The 17,769-nt window shown below is 45.8% G+C and overlaps 1 protein-coding gene across 1 annotated transcript; it reads left to right on the forward strand.

Annotated features, from left to right (window-relative positions):
* Positions 1 to 10,533: 10,533 nt before the first annotated feature.
* ANOM_010213 (uncharacterized protein) lies at positions 10,534 to 12,870 on the forward strand (the record flags this gene model as incomplete). Its single annotated transcript, XM_015555469.1, has 2 exons — positions 10,534 to 11,147; positions 11,210 to 12,870. Exons 1-2 carry the CDS (start codon positions 11,048 to 11,050, stop codon positions 12,868 to 12,870), a joined length of 1,761 nt encoding a protein of 586 aa, XP_015402761.1. The 5' UTR covers positions 10,534 to 11,047.
* Between the last annotated feature and the right edge of the window lie 4,899 nt (positions 12,871 to 17,769).

Raw genomic sequence — 17,769 nt, forward strand, 5'->3', positions numbered from 1 at the left:
AGTAAGATAGATGAAAGACATTCTTGGCCCCAGCAGAGTCATCCGACTCCCCTACGCCCCACATTACGGTACTTCACTCGCGTCCCAGCAACTCGGGCACCGTCGCATCGGGGAATTAACTAGGACTCCTGTCCCTTTTTTCTTTTTTTGGCAATACAGGAGTCAGATGACGATGGTACAGTAGTAGTTTTCTCTGTAGTCAATACCCTGCAGTACGACGCGCCGACGCAGGGGGACCAGGTCTCTGTGCTGAGGTAATAGCTCATGTTCATCGTCGATCGGGGATCTCCGACGCTCAGATTTCAAGTAGCATCTAGGTACAGGGTACATCTACCTTTCTTCTATTGTATGCGACGTCATACTCCGATGCGGCAAATTCCGGGTCGGGCGCTTGGGTTTTAGATACCTTACTTACTATGGATGAGGGCTTTAAATTTACTGCTGAATGGGGAAGGACGGGGCGGGCCGGGGTGGAAGTCTTTTCTTGTCACAGTATACTATGATAGCATAATCCACAACCCCAACTACTATGAAGGGATGACTCCTAAAAAAAACATAATCATGAGGCAACGTGATTCAGGGGCAGTTTCTTAGTAGCAGGTCACATGGAGTGCTTTTTTCTTTCATTCCGCTTGTCTCGGCTTTTCCGGTCTGAGGGCAGAAAAAGTACTTTCTCTCGCTTTTGTATTTTTTTTTGGGGGGGGGTTCTTTGGATCAGGTTGGTATCTACCGTTTAGCTTGTCCCGCCATCGAGGCTTTGCATCGCGTGGAATTGTAAACCCTATCCCGCGGACTCGTGGTCTTGATCCACTAGGGACATGTGAGGTGGTGATACAATATGTGGAGGGAAGAGAAAGACCCCTTCTTGGGGAGAAATGGGGGAAGGCAATACGATGTTGCATACAGATTAGTAGTAGGATCATCTGTCACGATGGACAGATCCACTGTACCATATCCTCGGATAGGGTGTCAGTCGATTCGCTTTAGCGAGAGCAAAAAGAATTGACAGCTCATAGTCCCAGTAAAGTCATTTGAGGAGTTGTTGTCCGAAGTGTCGTTCAAAGCATAGTGGCGGATAATGAATGATTATGCAGGAGAGAGTTGTGTAACAGAACTGATGACTGTATATACGAGTTGTGCTATTCTAATCTTCTGACTACGAATACTCCGTATGCTCAGCGGATAACAAAGAACTGTTACTAACGAACACAGACATCAATCTATTTACCTTTAATCTAGACCACCCAATCAAACCCACATGGTCAATCAGGACGGACGGATTTCATTTCCTGGTCCGAATCCTGAGCCTAAGATAAGCCTATTATTAGTCTAGTCCAGGGAGATTGGAGAGGAAAAGCGGTACTAACCATGATCATCATCCATGAAACAACGAGTGAGAACGGCCCCTAGGAACAAAGTCAAAGATTCAGATGACCCGATGTTGGCTGATGCGGCAGCTTACCATGTGGTGAGAACAACAACAATTTGACACCTCTCAACTCATTCAACGACTCGCCCCTCCCCATCCCCACCGCCTGACTGGACTTGCATGATACCTAGACGCCAATTTTCGTCTAGGCCCAGCCGATCCACAATAAAAGCAGCTGATTGATGTCCTTCCCCCATCACAGTGCCGAAATCTCCACCCGATCAGCGCGGTTCCTTTTCTCCCCCAGATGTCCTGCGCCTGCCTGCTGGTAAGCCTCGCTCCATCGCTGCCTATCTGGCGCCGCCTTTTCCCCCTTGAAAATAGTCCTCCATGATTTATTTTTCACTTCCCCATATCACATGGATTGGGGAGAAGCATTGACGTGGCCCGCATCTGTTCGCTGTGCTTCTGGCCTGATCCCGTCCCGCGGCACAATAAAGAAAACCTTTGCGCTTTCTCGTGACAACGAAAAGACAAAGGTGTCAAACGACGCTCTGCGCAGGGCAATTGACAGGCGAAACAGTCGGGCATATTTTTTTTTATCAATGCTGGTTCCATTCTATACCGCTACTTCTCATGTTGGTTGATCGCTGTTATCACACGACTGCGGTGAGGTATTCGATCGCATTCTTTTTTTTCCTTTTATTTTGTATGGTGCCTGCAATCGTAGTTTACTCGGTATGAAATGTTTGGTATATAGAATACAGCTTTCTAGGTTTTTCTTGTGTCTTGTATATTTTGTTTCTGGCCAAAAGTACGTGGAAAGATTGATATGTTCTCGTTCTCGTGGTCAACGTTTAGTATCTCGATGGAGACGCATGAGCTCATACATGCATTTCTAGATATAGGCCTGAACGTTAGATACAATGGATCAGTATCAGCAGATAATGGCTAGGTAAGAGGGGTTCAAAGTCGTGGCTAATCAACACTCTTTCCTCAAGGCATGTTGTATGGCGGTACGATATATTTATTGGATCTCTACGGCCAAGACCAATTTGTAGCATCAAAACAATCCAAGCTCTACGGGGCAATCCATATCCATGATTGGCGAACCCGGCCTCCATATTCGTAGACAAGCGCTTATAGAGTAAACTGGGAATCAAATTTGGCCGATACTATTGGTCCTTCATTTCCCTCCATTATATCTACCTATCCAATAAAGCACTAAAATACTGAATCAGGTTATAGTATCTGATCCAACCAGGACACCCCCTAGCTTTTGACCTGGATACCATGCACTGGCATTCATGCCGTTTGATAATGGATGACGTTTTCAGTGAACAAATGCATAGGTAGATATACACTTTGGGAAAGCAGCGTACCAGGGAAAACTCCCATACCGTCATTAGTGCATTAGTGAGTGCAAGACATCGTCAAATAACGAAAAAAAAAAAAGGTTTCGGCCACAGTATCCACTCGATCTAATGCTTATTGAACCACGCTCAGCCCAATGCTTATAAAACTAAATGCCGAGTCATCTCCACATGATACCAACGAACAAGGACCTGACTCATCGGCAGTACCATTCGTGCAACGTAAAGAACTTATTGACCCTGGTCATCGAATATTCCAGGCCTATTAAATGGCAGGTAAATCTACGACTCTGACAATGAAAGGCGACGCTACCCAAGCATAAGCTCTACGGACAGGGACTAGGTATCTCTGAGGTTGGAATACGGAGTATACTACCGAGTCATTCGTACAACCTTGAAGGTATGTTTAGTCCAATAATCGACAGTACTCCCTGCATCCCACACGCATCTCGAACAGATCATTACCCACCGATACCACAGATTCACCCGGCAACACTGTAGTATAACTATAAACCCGGAAATGACTCTTGAACCTGCATATAATATATTGAATTAAATGCAGACGAAGCCCCTTGCCATTCGATTCCATAAGCGTACAGATGATCGACACGGCGGGTCCATCAAATCGACCAACAAATCGGCAGGTACTCGGGAGGGAACAGAGCATTCCTGTGTTCCCAAAGACCAGGACACAGTTCAATGCAGCGAAGTTGAGTTCGTCGTTCGGACAAATGAGCCTCCAATGAGGCGTTCGACATTACATCGGTGGCATGTATGTATGGTTGCACGTATCGATGTATGGATACACAACCGTCGTTTTATTCTCTGCTTTGGTGTCCGTTCCTGATCCCACAAAAAGATCGAATGAATCAAGGGATTTCCCCCATCCCGCCATACCTACGCTGATATTTGATTTACTCGCCGACCAACCAGCCAAACTTCCCATGAACCAGGACGAGGACTTGTCCTACATGCGCCATTTACGGGATGCATGCTCGTGCATTCGACGTCCGTTTTCTCCAGACTCTGTAGGTCGTAAGCGGTGAGGCTATCGTGGGATCCATTCCATCTAAGAAAACCTGGGGTAATAAGTTAAAATTATCCGTGAACGTGCAGCACCTATGCAATTACACCAACCAACAGCTCTTGCCTAATTTACAAACATATGCATTACCAGCTGATAGACCGATGATTGAGAAAATAAATAATCCTTGCGGTCATCAATGTCCGTGCCATTCATCAAGGAGGGAATGAGATACGATACATTCGCAAGGGCAAACAGACGACGAATCCGGCATGGCAAAATGAGGACACGGTCCTCGACAGGTGTGCAAGGAGTAGAGCTCGACGAAATACTACGTCGTACCTAACCTTACTATTGCGGGATATCAAACAGTCGTCCCGAGAATTTCTTCCCCTCCATTTTCACAAACCTCGCCCTGTTTCAAGGATCATAGAAGTTACAGACCAACGGCTCCCCTGACTAAGATCGTCCTTTGTTCAGGGTTTAGCCCGCGATCCGCGCAACCCTTGCATCCGCCTTAGGGGAGGAGACGAGGGTTCGAGCGAACCTGCAAGATCGCATAATCGTCCACTAGTCCCATTTTCTCGAACAAAGGACAGGTTTCCAATCGGTTTATTTGCTATGTGCTAAGACCTTTCGGGCTACATAGTTGGTGTTGATCATCGCAAAAAAAGTTGGCCGGGGATGCGGGCCCGAGAGCAAATATGTGGAATGTGACTGCTCCAAGGTACACAGTTACCTTTGTTGTTTTTGTTCGGTCCTATTTTGACTTTGGACGTTACGCTTGTATGTATCTAAAGGAATCCAGAACATTTGAAAATTGGGCGAAACATATCTAGTGTTTTGAATAATGGAGATCTACGTACACAGCCCTTTATTGTTGTTGAATATCTTAGAATTCAGAGTACCTGACACAAGTATCCTGCTCCTTGTCACACTTCCGCATCCCTTTCGGCCCTGAAAATGGTTAGACCTCTTCGAGCTGACTACTATCTGTGCGCCAATTCAAGCTTTAAGCTATGCATATCAGGAATTCGAAGAGAAGGGGCATCTGAAACCTCTTTTATATATATGTAGGACTGGGCTGGCCGAGATCAACATGAGAATGGATGTGCGTACGCGCATTCATGCCTTCTTCTGCTTTCGGTCCCCTCGATGCTACCTCGTCGATCAAGGACACACCAGTTGGTTTATGGTCTCAAAACAGAGCAATGGTGGCTACTAAGCTCCTTTGTTCAAGTCCCGAGTCCTCCCCAGCCACAATAACACCAAACTGGCCGGCGCGGTCCAGGCAATTCTCTGACCGACCTGTTGAGAGCACCTGATGCTGCAGCTGTATATAGGTACTCTGCACGGAATACCTTGTTTAGTATACCGCGTTCTCGAGACGCACTATGTATGTAGTATGCAAGTGTGCACACGAGTTCGTAAGAAGGTCGGACTGAAGTCCTCCGTTATCTATATGGATACTACTATTGTCCATTCCTCCGCTGCAATTTCATTCGGGATTGCTATTGAGAATACCGGTGAACACATCTGGACTATCATCTGTTTGAACAATGGTCTACATCGGTCTCCTTACTCGCCGTACAACTTCATCATCAAGGCATCCTGGACCACCTGACTCATGAGCAGAACAGAGGGAGATACTCCATTCCCTCAACCGCGCCGCGGTTATGATGAAAGGGGGGTGAAAAAATATTGACGTCTTGTCAACAGGGATGATGCACCTTTCTTCAAAAGCAAACGTCATCAATTCCCTCCCGTCGCCATAAGTCTAATTGATCATCTACCGCCCCGATGACAGGCGCTTTTGCCTCCTTCTCTCTCGTAATGCCGCGGACCGACCCCACATCATGTGACAGGGACCTGTTCTTGTGACTTTCTTAAATTTTTCGCCACTAAGCCTCTTCAATCCTTTGACCTTTGCCCCCACGTTAAAGGGGCAGGCAATAGACGAAGAAAGTAGGATCACGGACACAAAATGTCGTACGGGTTACGCGGTACTAATGTACCTGTACCGAGTAGTTACAGTCTGGTGAAGAGGTAACCCATGTATGTATACCTACTCCGTAGTCTACTCCGTACATGACCCGTTGTCAACTGCCGGTTTATCTCCCCCCAAATATTGACTCCGCCCTTCGCCACATCGATAGTCATCTCAATTCGGACCAGACTTTCACTCAATATCCCTCGATGAGGCTGGGTTTGGTTGAGGTTAAATGGTATAACTAAGTTTGGAGACCGTTTCTCATACGGAGCAAATCGAAGAGCATTTCGATTTTCTATTATCAAATCAAGAGAAAATACCTCTAACCGTGAGTTTTCGGCAACTTTCCTCGGGTCAATGGTAGATGAAGCATTTAGTAGAACCTATGCAAGCGATTACTCTATTTAATTATTATTACCTCGATCTAAGACAAATTATAAACATTCAGCTGTACCATGAAAACCCACCCCATCGGGCGCAACTTTGGCAGTCAACGGGTAGATTTTTATTCCCTCAGCCTGGAGGACGAAATAACCTTCTACATAGACTTCTACACCGGACACATGGAAAAAGCCCATGTCATGGAAGGGTCACCTGGAGCCCGAAGAGTGGTTGGTTGAAGAAGCCCGACTCTGTTTTGGTCACCGAGTTCCAATTGTATTCTCGAAGGTTGCCTTTTCCCCTTTGTCCAGACCTCTGGGATCATTGGGGGGGGACTTGTCCGGTCGGCGGTTTCATCACCTTCTGGTTGTGATAGAAGTTAAATTGCGGGAACTTTGCCTTTAATTTCACACCCTCTCTTTCGCTTGTTAAACGAAGAGTATATCTACACTTTCGAGGAGTTGAAACATAAAGTAAAGTACGGATTCAAGAAATACGGGATCGCCGAGCATCCCCATACTTCCCCCATCTAAGCTTAACTAGGTTCTATAGTACTCATCATGACTACCTGCTATCTGGACCATTTTAGTCCATTCATCAATTAGTCAAACGTAAGAGATAATTTCCCCAAAAGGACTAAATAAAAAAAATAAAAATAAAAAAAGCTAGATAGACGAAGAAGCAAAAGACAAAAAGCTCAACCGAAGTACCTAGAAACGCACCAGGAATGTCAAATGTAACCATCATACGTATCCCAATTCTTCTGGAAGAGAGGGAAATCAAGAAAATGGAGAATCTTGCTTGATTCTCCCCTTCCTGGTAGACCCTGCAGCAAGCACTACACCTGATACCCTTTGGACCTGTTCAGTGGGTTAAGGCGCAGCTACGTGGCTCGCTCTCTCTCGTCACCGTGGAACGATTACGTGCATGGATGATGGGCAGCTGAACAGCTTTTCCCGACCTCATCATCTTCATCATTCATTCATCTGTCGACTGTCTCACGAGTCTGGTTGCATGTATGTAAACAGTTTGAAGAGGCGAATTTCCACAGAACGGGAAGTTTAAGATCCTGCCCTTGGTTGAAGCTGATACCGAGGTAAATTCTAATTTATTTTATTTGACTTTATTTTTTTTCTGAGGGTTATTCTCTTTGGATTTGCTAACGGCAAGGTTTGAAGTCTAGCGATGCCGACGCTATTTTGGCAAGTATTGTGTGCATGGGATATGCATGACAGACGTGGAGATTTCAATGTGGATTCAGTAGTTAGCACTAGTAGTTGGAGGTAGGTACTACCGTCGATTACCTAGATAGTAATACTGGAGGTAGTGCCAACTATCAAGCTTCGAAGCAGGACAATGTGTATGTATGTACCGTCCCCGTAGCTACTGTACATACTCACTGCCCTATAATATTCGACGGATCCCGACTATTGATTCTATTTCCGGGAATGGCCAGAGAGTAGGGCGTACTATACGAAATGCGGCATTAATATGAGCCCATTAGCATCGTATAATGTCCTTTGGGCCCATCTAGCGAAATTTCCGGCAACTGGGATGAATGGGGGAGAAAAAAAAAAAAAAAAAAAGGGCGCTGGATGAGAGGGTTACAGGGCTTTAGAAAGGTGACAATAAGCCGAGCCACCGGCCCTCCTCCCCCGTCAATCATGTCTTCCACTCCAGTTTCTGTTTTCTGACTCTTGTCACTGTTTCTTTCTTCGCGGAAATTACACATACGAATCCGGTGCATTTCTTATGGTGAAGCTCAACCGAGACAGCATCGCACCGCCAATATGATCCGATAGGCAAGAATCATGGGCAGGACTTTGCTGAGATGAAACCGAATCTTACAACTCATCAATCAGGTGTTCCTCGGTGCTGGTGCCCTTGACGTGGATCATCACATGATTGATAAAACGTGCGAATTGTGTTACTCTGGGGCTGACAGAAAGTTGAAAGAAGAAAAAAGGGTAAAAAAAATGAAGGGAAGAGAAAGAGAAGGCGTGAAGGTGACGGACGGTACGAAAGGGTTTTGAGTGATAGGTGGATCGGGGAGATCTCCTTCATCCCAGTGCCCCGAACCACTTATCTGGGGAACTGGGGTTATAGATCAAACTGTGGCGTTCTCGTTCCAGTATTGTGAGACAGGGGATGAGGGAAGGAAAAGGAAAAAGTTTTTAGAGCCCCGTGACACTCAGAAGTAAAATAATAATTATAATATTAATTATAATAATTAATAAAAGAAAGCTAAAGGTAAAAGCGCGGCTAAAAGCTAAAGTACCAGGAAAAAGAAAACATAGAGAATGGGTCATGTCCAGCGGGTTTTATGGATAAGCCTTCAATATGTATGTTGTATGTACGTACTCTATGATCATTCCAGAGTCTCTCCGAATCCTTGGGTTATATTGATCTCATTTGACTCTGCTCTACTGGTGACAGCTGGCAGCCTTCACACCTTGTGACTGTTGTTAGGATAGGAAGGGAGCAGCTGTGACAGTGCCCTTTGACAGCCCCTTCGTGTTGCTATTTACTCCTGGGAGCCAATACGACATCTCGTTAGGGATATACGTGGAAGTGATGACTTGTAGCACTGAGCAATGCTTCATACTCTAGGTGGAAAGGGCCCGCATGATAGGTGAAGGGGAACTGGGAGATTGAACACTGGACTGTGCTCGCTAGGATAGGTACATAGCAACAGAGATCAATCAAGGCACCGATAAGACCCATGCATAATTGAACACCCATAGTTGAAATGATCAGCAAGATCGGAAACTGAGTAGCGGTTCCCCGGTATGCGACTCAATCTGGGGGGAAGTTGAGGGTACATACCACCGGTTAATAGCCACACAGGCAAGCATTGTTTGGGCCATTTTCGGCCGGGATGTGTCAACCAAAAATGCCGACGTGTCAGAAGGATGGAAGTACAGCTAGAATTCGCAAGGGTAGGGTGATGACGACGGATAAACTTCAAATTAAATTCAACGGCCGGGAAAAATGGCCTTGCGCTAATGAAATCATCTGGCAAGCAAAAAAGAAAGCAAAAAATGTGGCTTGGGAAGTAGTCCAGAACATGGACCCGGGGCAATTAATGTATCAAATATGGCCGAAAACATGTCCGTGGCGAACGCAATTGCATCAAGACAGCTCCAGCAGGAAGTCAGCAGGACTCTTGAAGTAATGCTAGACAATTTAATGGGGTGGCGCTTGGGGAAATGGACTGACACCAAACAAGCCGGTTTGAAAGCTTGCAGAAGTACTGTATGAAGGTACCTAAGCTATGAACTAGACCTGTACGTCAGTATACCGAGAATCAACATGGATAATGGCACCAGCATTCAGAGGGGTCTGCGTTCAATCATTATGGAAAGACTCCTCAAGACATAGTGGAGTGATATCAACAGCAACCACTCTGCGCCAATCATTACGGCCCCGTTTTTGAGGAGTCAAGTGACCCCGTGACCGATGAAGTGAACTGCAAAGGGAATCCATCTTCCTCTTAGTCAGCAAGAACAGAGGTCACAGGACAGTCGATCTTTGTCTGAATGTTTGTCTAGAACCAGTTGCTTCCATTTTCCTCTTTGCAGCTCTCGGTCTATTTGTTATGTATCTGGATATTTTTAGGTCCTGATGCCCATTCACTACCATTCAGTATCAATGTTCATTCAATCTCTATATCGAGGGAATGGTCAGCAAGCAGCTTTGTGCACTACAGTACATCTACATTTATACTGAAGTCATACTGCCATGTAAAAACCGCAAGATGGTTGCGGTAAAGTGGATCAATTCGTACAGGAAAGAAAGCCTGTTGGCTTCCTTTGGGGTAATAGTACAACCACCAATGTGTGATGATTACCCCCAAGTTCCGTACTTTTTTCTTGGGTGGAACTCCGGAAACAGGCCGGTAATCTTACTGAGCGTTATGACAATGTATGAAATACCAACCGACCCACGGGGGTACTCCGGAAGTAACACACTAAAAAAAATAAAATTGAATATTATTAAATAAAAACTAAATTTTATTTTTCATTTTTTTTTTTTTTTCTATTTTCTGAAAATCCAGGTCCGGACCATGGAGAAGACGAAGGCGCGACTAGGATCCATCCTTTTACTTACCGCCATCCCATCCCCCATACCTTAGAACCTGTCCCTCGGTACCCTCGTTGGGCTTTTACTGTGGGTGGCCACCTCGATATCCTTTTTCTTTGCGCTCCTCCCCTGGTACCGTTACCACTCTCATACGCCTTCCCTTCCCACCATCTCCACCGACCCGTCATTCACTACGATCTATGCTATTCTCTCTTTTCCTCCCTTCTTAGTTCGCTCCACCTACTAAGTCTCTCCTCCCCCATATTCCTCGTTTCAATTTTTTCACTTCTCACTTTTCCTCTTTCCTCCTCCTCACCCCAATTCTCCCAGCCGGAAACGACAATCATCCCGGACCTTCTATACTTCCCTCGGTCTCGGCCCATATACATCCTTCGACTACTAACTCATCATACCTCGACTTTTGCTTCCGACCGTCGTTCGCTTTTGGCCGATCTCTTCCGCACTGTAATTTGTTTAGTGCGGGTCTAAAGGATTGAATACCGTTACGACCTGTTCAAACCTGGGACATCACTGTCATTGCTGGTTAAACCTCAGGACATACTGTACCGGAGGTCCAAGTTCAACCCGTTGCATTTGATAGCTAGGGCGCCATTTTCACTCAACCGGACAATTGCAAGACGTTGCAAAACCAAAAACTTCAGTCGGTGTCTTCTGGGTGGATCCTGAAGGGCTAGAGAGATTTTCCACTTCATCACCTTCGCGCCGTACGACCACGATCGGGGGAGACGGCGACCCCGAACTGAATTTCTGCGAGGAGAGAGTTGCTAGGAACATCATTGTAAAGCTCGGGTTGAATTTTATACGAAATGCCTTCACGTTTAACTACTCCTGTCGTCACTGTGGACACAGCAAAGATCCACAAAGTGGACACGGCCAATGCGCAAAGCCTTCATGGCATGTGGATGGGTGAGTTATATTTTCTTGCAGGTTAGTTGCGATTTGGAATTTAAATTGACCGTTCGTTCCAGTCTTTTCGAAATGTGCAGATTACATGGAAGAGGGCCGTCGTCTTGAAAACCTAAGTTGGAGACTATGGACACGTGAGACTTTTTGCGTGGAGCCGGCGGCGTCGAGCGAAGCCTCGGTTTTGCCACTCCGTCAGGAGTCCGCTGACATGCCAGAACTTTCTGCCAGTGTTGAATCTGCTGCGTCTGAGCAAGCGGAGAGAATTGAGCACCATATCAAGCGCCCTAAGTGTGATATCAAGCCTGCCGTTGTCCGTGACGATTCTATGGCAAGTCTCGGCCGTGGAAAAGAAAAGCATATTACCTCGCTAGGTCTGGAACGCATGGTATTGAATATTAAAGAGAAGAAGAACCTCGAACCTATCTCGTCCGTAATGGCTACAGTCTCGCCCCCTGTCATTGATATTACGCCTCGGCCATCTACTCCAACCCCTACCCCTCCCTCTGAGTCAACTGCGAGGCGGACACCCTCGCCATCTCCGTCATTTCCTGTCATTCAACAGCCGAATCATTCTACCGAGTCTTGTTCGACCACTGCACCAGATTGTAACGATAGTGATGCTGCTAATGCTAATGCCTCCGATACTAGCGTGTCTTCCTCAGGAATCCTTCCATCTCGATGCGAGTTGATCAAATCTCCCAGCATTATCCGTGGATTTTCTCCTTCCCTGATCTCGTCGTCTTATCGGTCGCAGCCTAAAATGGCTGCTGAACCCAGCCCCGCAAAGGCTTCCGCCCAACTAAAGCCAACGCCCTTTAAGAAGAAGGGTGGGATGTTTACATTGGGTGGTTCTTCAGGTGACGACGACGAGAGCTCCTTCGAGGACCGTATGGCTTTGCGTGGTCCCCATCGCAGTTCTCTGTCTGACGAATTATCTAAGTCGGGGACTATGCAGCCTAGTCCTAAAAAGAAAGTCACTTCTTTCAAGGAACAAGATGGCACGATAAAGCCTGTTAAGGAGCCCTCTGGAAGCAATGATGAGGATGCTGTTGAGAGCGAGGACGAGGTTGACGAGAGTGCTATTGAAGATGAGGATTCTGACTGGGAGGACTCTATCACTGAGAGTGGACGTTCGAGCCTCGACGAGAGAGACATGTTCCAGCGGGTTGATTCAAGGCCCAACCTTGTCTCGCGACGCTCCCTCTTGACAATGATGATGCACCAGCCAACTAAAATGGGAGCCCCTACTCGCTCCAGTCCAGCCTTGCAACGGTCGCGCTTGACATCACCAAACGGCCCATCCATCCCCGCCTCACCGCCAGAAGACGATGAGGATAACTTGACGATGCGTGGCCCCGGTGTCCCTCGATCGAAACCGATAGTAATGAAGCCTGCTCCGCAGTCAGTCGCTCACTCCCCGAGGACCACGCGACGGAACATGCTTGCTACCGAACTAACGGAGTCACTTCGACGTCATTTACTTTGGGAGCGGCAGCAGAAGAGTGCGACTGCCAATGCCTTCCTCAAGCGACGACACACTGCACATGACATGGCGAACTTGCAGGAATATCCCAATCCTAAGGGCGCACAAAAGGGACAGGGTGTTGGCGTGTCCAACCCTGGTGCAGCCAATCAGAACAAGGACAAGGATATGGCGAAGACAGCTTCCTTCAATCAGTATACTGACTTTGGTCCGTGGGAGTACCACGCCAAGGGTTGGTAAACGACTACACCGATCGCATTTCGGAGCGACCCGACCAGTCACCCTCTCGATAACGCCGAAAACAACCTGTTTTCTACATTTTCCTACTTATCACCTTTTGTTATCTGTGTCATGACATATCCTTCCTCGGATGGGTAATGTTTATTGGCTATGATACCCAGACTTTCAACGCGTTTCTTTTTCATCTATGTAAAGCCGCCGATTGAATATCCTTGTGACACGTACGATCACGACTCTGCATTGCATTTTGGCGCAACTATGGATTTTATCGTTACTTTCGACCTAATTTTTTTTCGGGTCTTTGATTATTTTCTCAGCTCCTTTTTTCTACTATTTCTTCTCATGGCATTGTGTGGCTATCCGTTATATTGATATTATACGAGCCATATTGAGGACAAAACCTCAAGCGCGATTAATCATGTACAGATGAACTCCTTTTACCTTCCATGGCAGACGGAACTGTTGCGATTCGAATTTGGCATGGGTTCTTATGGTTTTCTCTTTCCAGTACGGGTTGGGTGGAATTCTAAAAGAGGCCTTTTATGGATGTCATTGCTGCGTCTCGTGATTGCGTTTTAGCAGAAAACGTCATTGGTATCATTCGATGCATTTGATGCCCTTGGCTTTTCTTTTCTTTTCTTTTTTTTTTTTACCCTTTCATTTCTTGTTTTGTTCTGATACCAGATACCATACATATGCTTTTGATTTTGATGCGCACCTTTCTACTGGGTCCCCATTTGGGGGGGTTAGCCCAGTCTGCACATGCCATGTACGCTAAATTGTGATTTACGAAAAAAAAGTGAAGATTACTCGAATAGAGTCCAATGACTAAAACTTATCTGAAATATACCTTATGGATTGCATAGTAGCTAAACTTATATACTAGAATAGAGACTTCGAACCTTCTGGCCGGACCAGGATGATGTGCACTGACACGTATGCGCACAAGCCATGTATTAATTAAGCGTCCGCCACCAATATTATGAGCAGGGATCGAACTGACCACCTAGGGCTGGGGCAGGTGGCTTTCTGAGTGGTTGGAAAAACATCCGCGGCACCGGCGATATCTTCAGAATTCGTACGTCTTGAGATCTAGAATCATCGCATTGATCCCTTCACATGCACTGGGCTATGCCTCTTAATTATGGTGATGATTTCATCGATTTTCCCCTATGACGGACGGGGATGTGTGATCGGAGGGTTTCCCACACCATCCCATCTCGTTTTCTTTATTGATTAAGTTTTTCCTGTTTGTTTTCCAGACCCCTACATGAACTTTTATTTTTCTAAATTTGTCTCACCTGTCATACAAGATGGGATGAATTGTCCTCGCCTTGAGGTATGACGGGAACGAGGCGGCGGAACCTTTCGGGTTGAATGAGGTAACCTGAGAAAAACTGTAACATCATCTGCCACATCAAGTTGAGATATTCCTTCTCTCCTGGGAAAGGAAGATAAGATCATTGGAGCTATGATCTATCGGTGATGCTTGACGCCCCTCCTCAAAGAAGGATCGAATGTCGGGTTCTAGTCCGTATTGCAATCGTGATTCACGTCGCATTGAGTTTCCGGGTGACTACATTATGATATTATGAGGGGAGACGTTGAGTGAAAGCTTTTTGCATCCATGAGTTTGGATCTGGCATAATTTGTCATTTGGGTTGGATTTCCATGGGGAACTGTAACCTTGACCTAGTATATCATCTTCGTCTGGTAGTTGGCCTGGGCACAATTAGTTTCTCTTCCCTCGATTTAGGCCCAGGGGTAAGTGGCAGAGACAATCTGAATATCTACGCTAATCTGGAACCTAATGGTCCATGATGTCTTGGTGGTTAGGGCTAGGATGAAATCTCTCCAGGACACAGGGTAACAGCACTTACTCCGTACGGTCTCCACAATCTCCCTGCTTGTGCTTGAGACTAGAATGAGGCGTGTGCCACATACAGGATGATTGAGGACAGATTATCATCTTATCAAGGCGAATGCTGCAGATCATATGCTGTCCGGTACATGTGCAGGATTTCTCAACGGAGAGTAAATTCATCTCTTGGCGGTTGATCTACAGGGAAAATGCCTGCGATTGGAAGCATAATTCTCCGCGTGTTGGAGATTCTTTTCTTTTCTTCTATCTGTCATATCTATTCAAGTGATGACCGGAAAGTTTTTATTCATTTGGCACCTTCATGGAATCAAAAAAATTATAATTAAACTACCAGTCATAGTATCAATGGAATTGTTTGGTTGATTTTGTATCCGGTGCGCAGTGCTCCGTAGGCCTCCAGCGGTATGATGTAACCAATATGTTGCATTGGACTGAACAAGATCAACGGCAATACTACAATGGGGCTGCAGAATGAGCCAACCCACTTGAAATGCAATCTCCAACACAGTAGTCCGTAGTCCGTAATACTAAACTAGTAATGTGCAAAAAACCGATACTACATGATTATACATCCCACTAAGGTGCACAATCCAGACCTTAGACCCATCATCCTACTGCAGAGCCTCCCCACAAGCGAAACACACGCATTCCTGAATTTCCCGATTCTTTCCCAAACAGGCTAAGCAGGGGAAAATTTTGACATCCGGTTGTGCCCGAGAAAACGTGGAGCAAGACGTGCCAGGCTCCAGTTGTGGCTGGTACGTATCAACCAGGCCTTGTCAGTGGAGCCGACTGGGGGTTGGATTGGGGGTAGTCTTTTGCCTAGAAGAGTCTACTGTGTGGTCAGGTGGACAGAGATGACCATACAAGTTTTACGGTTCTCATTTCTGCCTGAGTCATCTTCAGCTTAGAGAGCTGCGTGGTTGCGGGTCGTGTGTGGGTCAATTAAAAGGTCGGGCAGATGACTGATTCGCTGAGTGGAGTGTTGCTCTTTAGAAGTTCACCGGTACTGATGTTATACTGTGACCATGTATGGGAATGACGGGTATCTGGTACTCCGGCCTGTTTTTGGTGAATAGCTGGAGATGGGGGTTTCGACTCAACTTAACTCTATACTAATAATTATGGTCCTCTTCTGTGCCTTGTTTTTGATGGATTAAATAGGGTTGATGTGTGGAGAAGGGGTTGCAATTGGTATACAATTATGACGATCTAGACAGATCCGCCGGATGCGGTTTGGGATGATTTTGAAACTGTTATCGCTTCTATAACTGCAAGCTACTAAGGTTTACCTTGTGGCTCTGTATATGGAAATTTCAAGGTGGCCCCGGTCGATATCATATCTTCAGCTCGGCATGCCGATGGTCTCGGGATATGGTGGAAGACTGTCCTCCGGCTCCCGATTATGCTTTTGCATCAGCTAAGCTGCTAACCACCTACCATGACTCTGGAATCTCGTGGGATGTCTTAGACTGTATGTATGCCACCCAGAATTTAATACAACAAAGCAGTGGCTGTAGGGAATTGAGTCTCATGACTCTGGTCTGTTGAGATCTAGAACATCTATCCAACAATAGCAAAACGTCTGTTTATTGGACAGACTTTAGCCAATGTCTATAACCACCGCACAAGTCAAGGTTAGTATCAGGGTCTAATAATATATTTCTTTATCTGTATGCTTACTAGTTCTTTCTAGCTCAACCTTTGTTACCTCTCGGACCATGTTTCACATTATCTTAGACCATCCCGACAATTCGGGATGAAGCCGAGCTTGGGCACCGCCAGACAACGGTCGGGTCTAGACACGATACTTTCAAAAATCTTTAGTGCTACCTATTATGGAGACTCGTATGATGGGCGAACATTGGGAAATATCAACGACTGAGCGGTGTGAAGCGGTAAAGCTTCTTGAAACTCTTATTCCATAGCAGCTCATTTGATAGTATTGCTGACTTGGTTATCAATGTGGAGATACACGGCTGTGAAAAAAACAAGTCAGGCACCCCATTGCATATATTAAATCTACCGAACTAAACTATGCACAGTAACCCGCGCAATACATCCAAAACCCACTTAGGCATATCTAATGCTGCCGTTCTAATTGGCGCCATAATACACATAAATATCACCTCCAGTAAGCACTCTCTTCACTTCCCTTATATGGCTATACACCCGATGCGGCCAGGATTCCGAACAGGGGCAATGCCAATATAAAGTAACAGCTTGCCATGGAGGCGTACAAATTCACCCTTGGTTTGGTCACATGTCACACCCACGGTCTTTCACGAGGAAAAACAAGGTTTTAAGGACGTGGCTTCGAGAAGTGTTCTAGAAGAGAAATGCATGGGCGTGGGATGGCAGCAATCGTGAGCTAGTAATATATAGGATTAGCGTGGTATTTTATCCAGTACCGGAAAAAAAATTCTTCTCACTTGTTTACATACACACATTGGATGGCGGTTCTCACGGGTTCTGAGTGTATCCGTGTATTTGGTAATAATATCCACTCTATAGGTATTTGAAGGGTAGTTTATGATTGTAGCGTGAAGAATAACCAATGGTGCCCGAGAATTGGGACTTGGTCGATGCCCAATTGTAATTCATTAAATCTATTATTATCATTGTACTTTTTTGATTTTGGTTTTATGTGTTTTTATTTTGTCTTCGGCTCCGTTGTTCTCGTGGGGGATACTTTACCAGTGGTATCTCTGTGTCTTGAATTGGCGCTAGTGAGGTGATGAGCAGTGCTATTGGCCTTGAAGCGGCTCGTGATCATGGCTCTGGAGGGTCAGGTACCTTAGGGTATGCATATAGGTGCATATTACTTTGTGTCTTTCTAATTGCTTTTTCTTTTCTCCCGTGGTTACTCTTTTTCTCGCGTCTCTCGATTGTCATGTCATATTGATAGATTGGTATGTATGAGAACACGAACCACAAGTCAAAGATATCACCGATATTACCCCGTCAAAAAACAAGACCAAATAACGAAGACATTTATATAACAGCGACAGTAACAG

The sequence above is a fragment of the Aspergillus nomiae genome (assembly GCF_001204775.2).
Source record: "Aspergillus nomiae NRRL 13137 chromosome Unknown contig00404, whole genome shotgun sequence".
Classification (NCBI taxonomy): Eukaryota; Fungi; Ascomycota; class Eurotiomycetes; order Eurotiales; family Aspergillaceae; genus Aspergillus; species Aspergillus nomiae.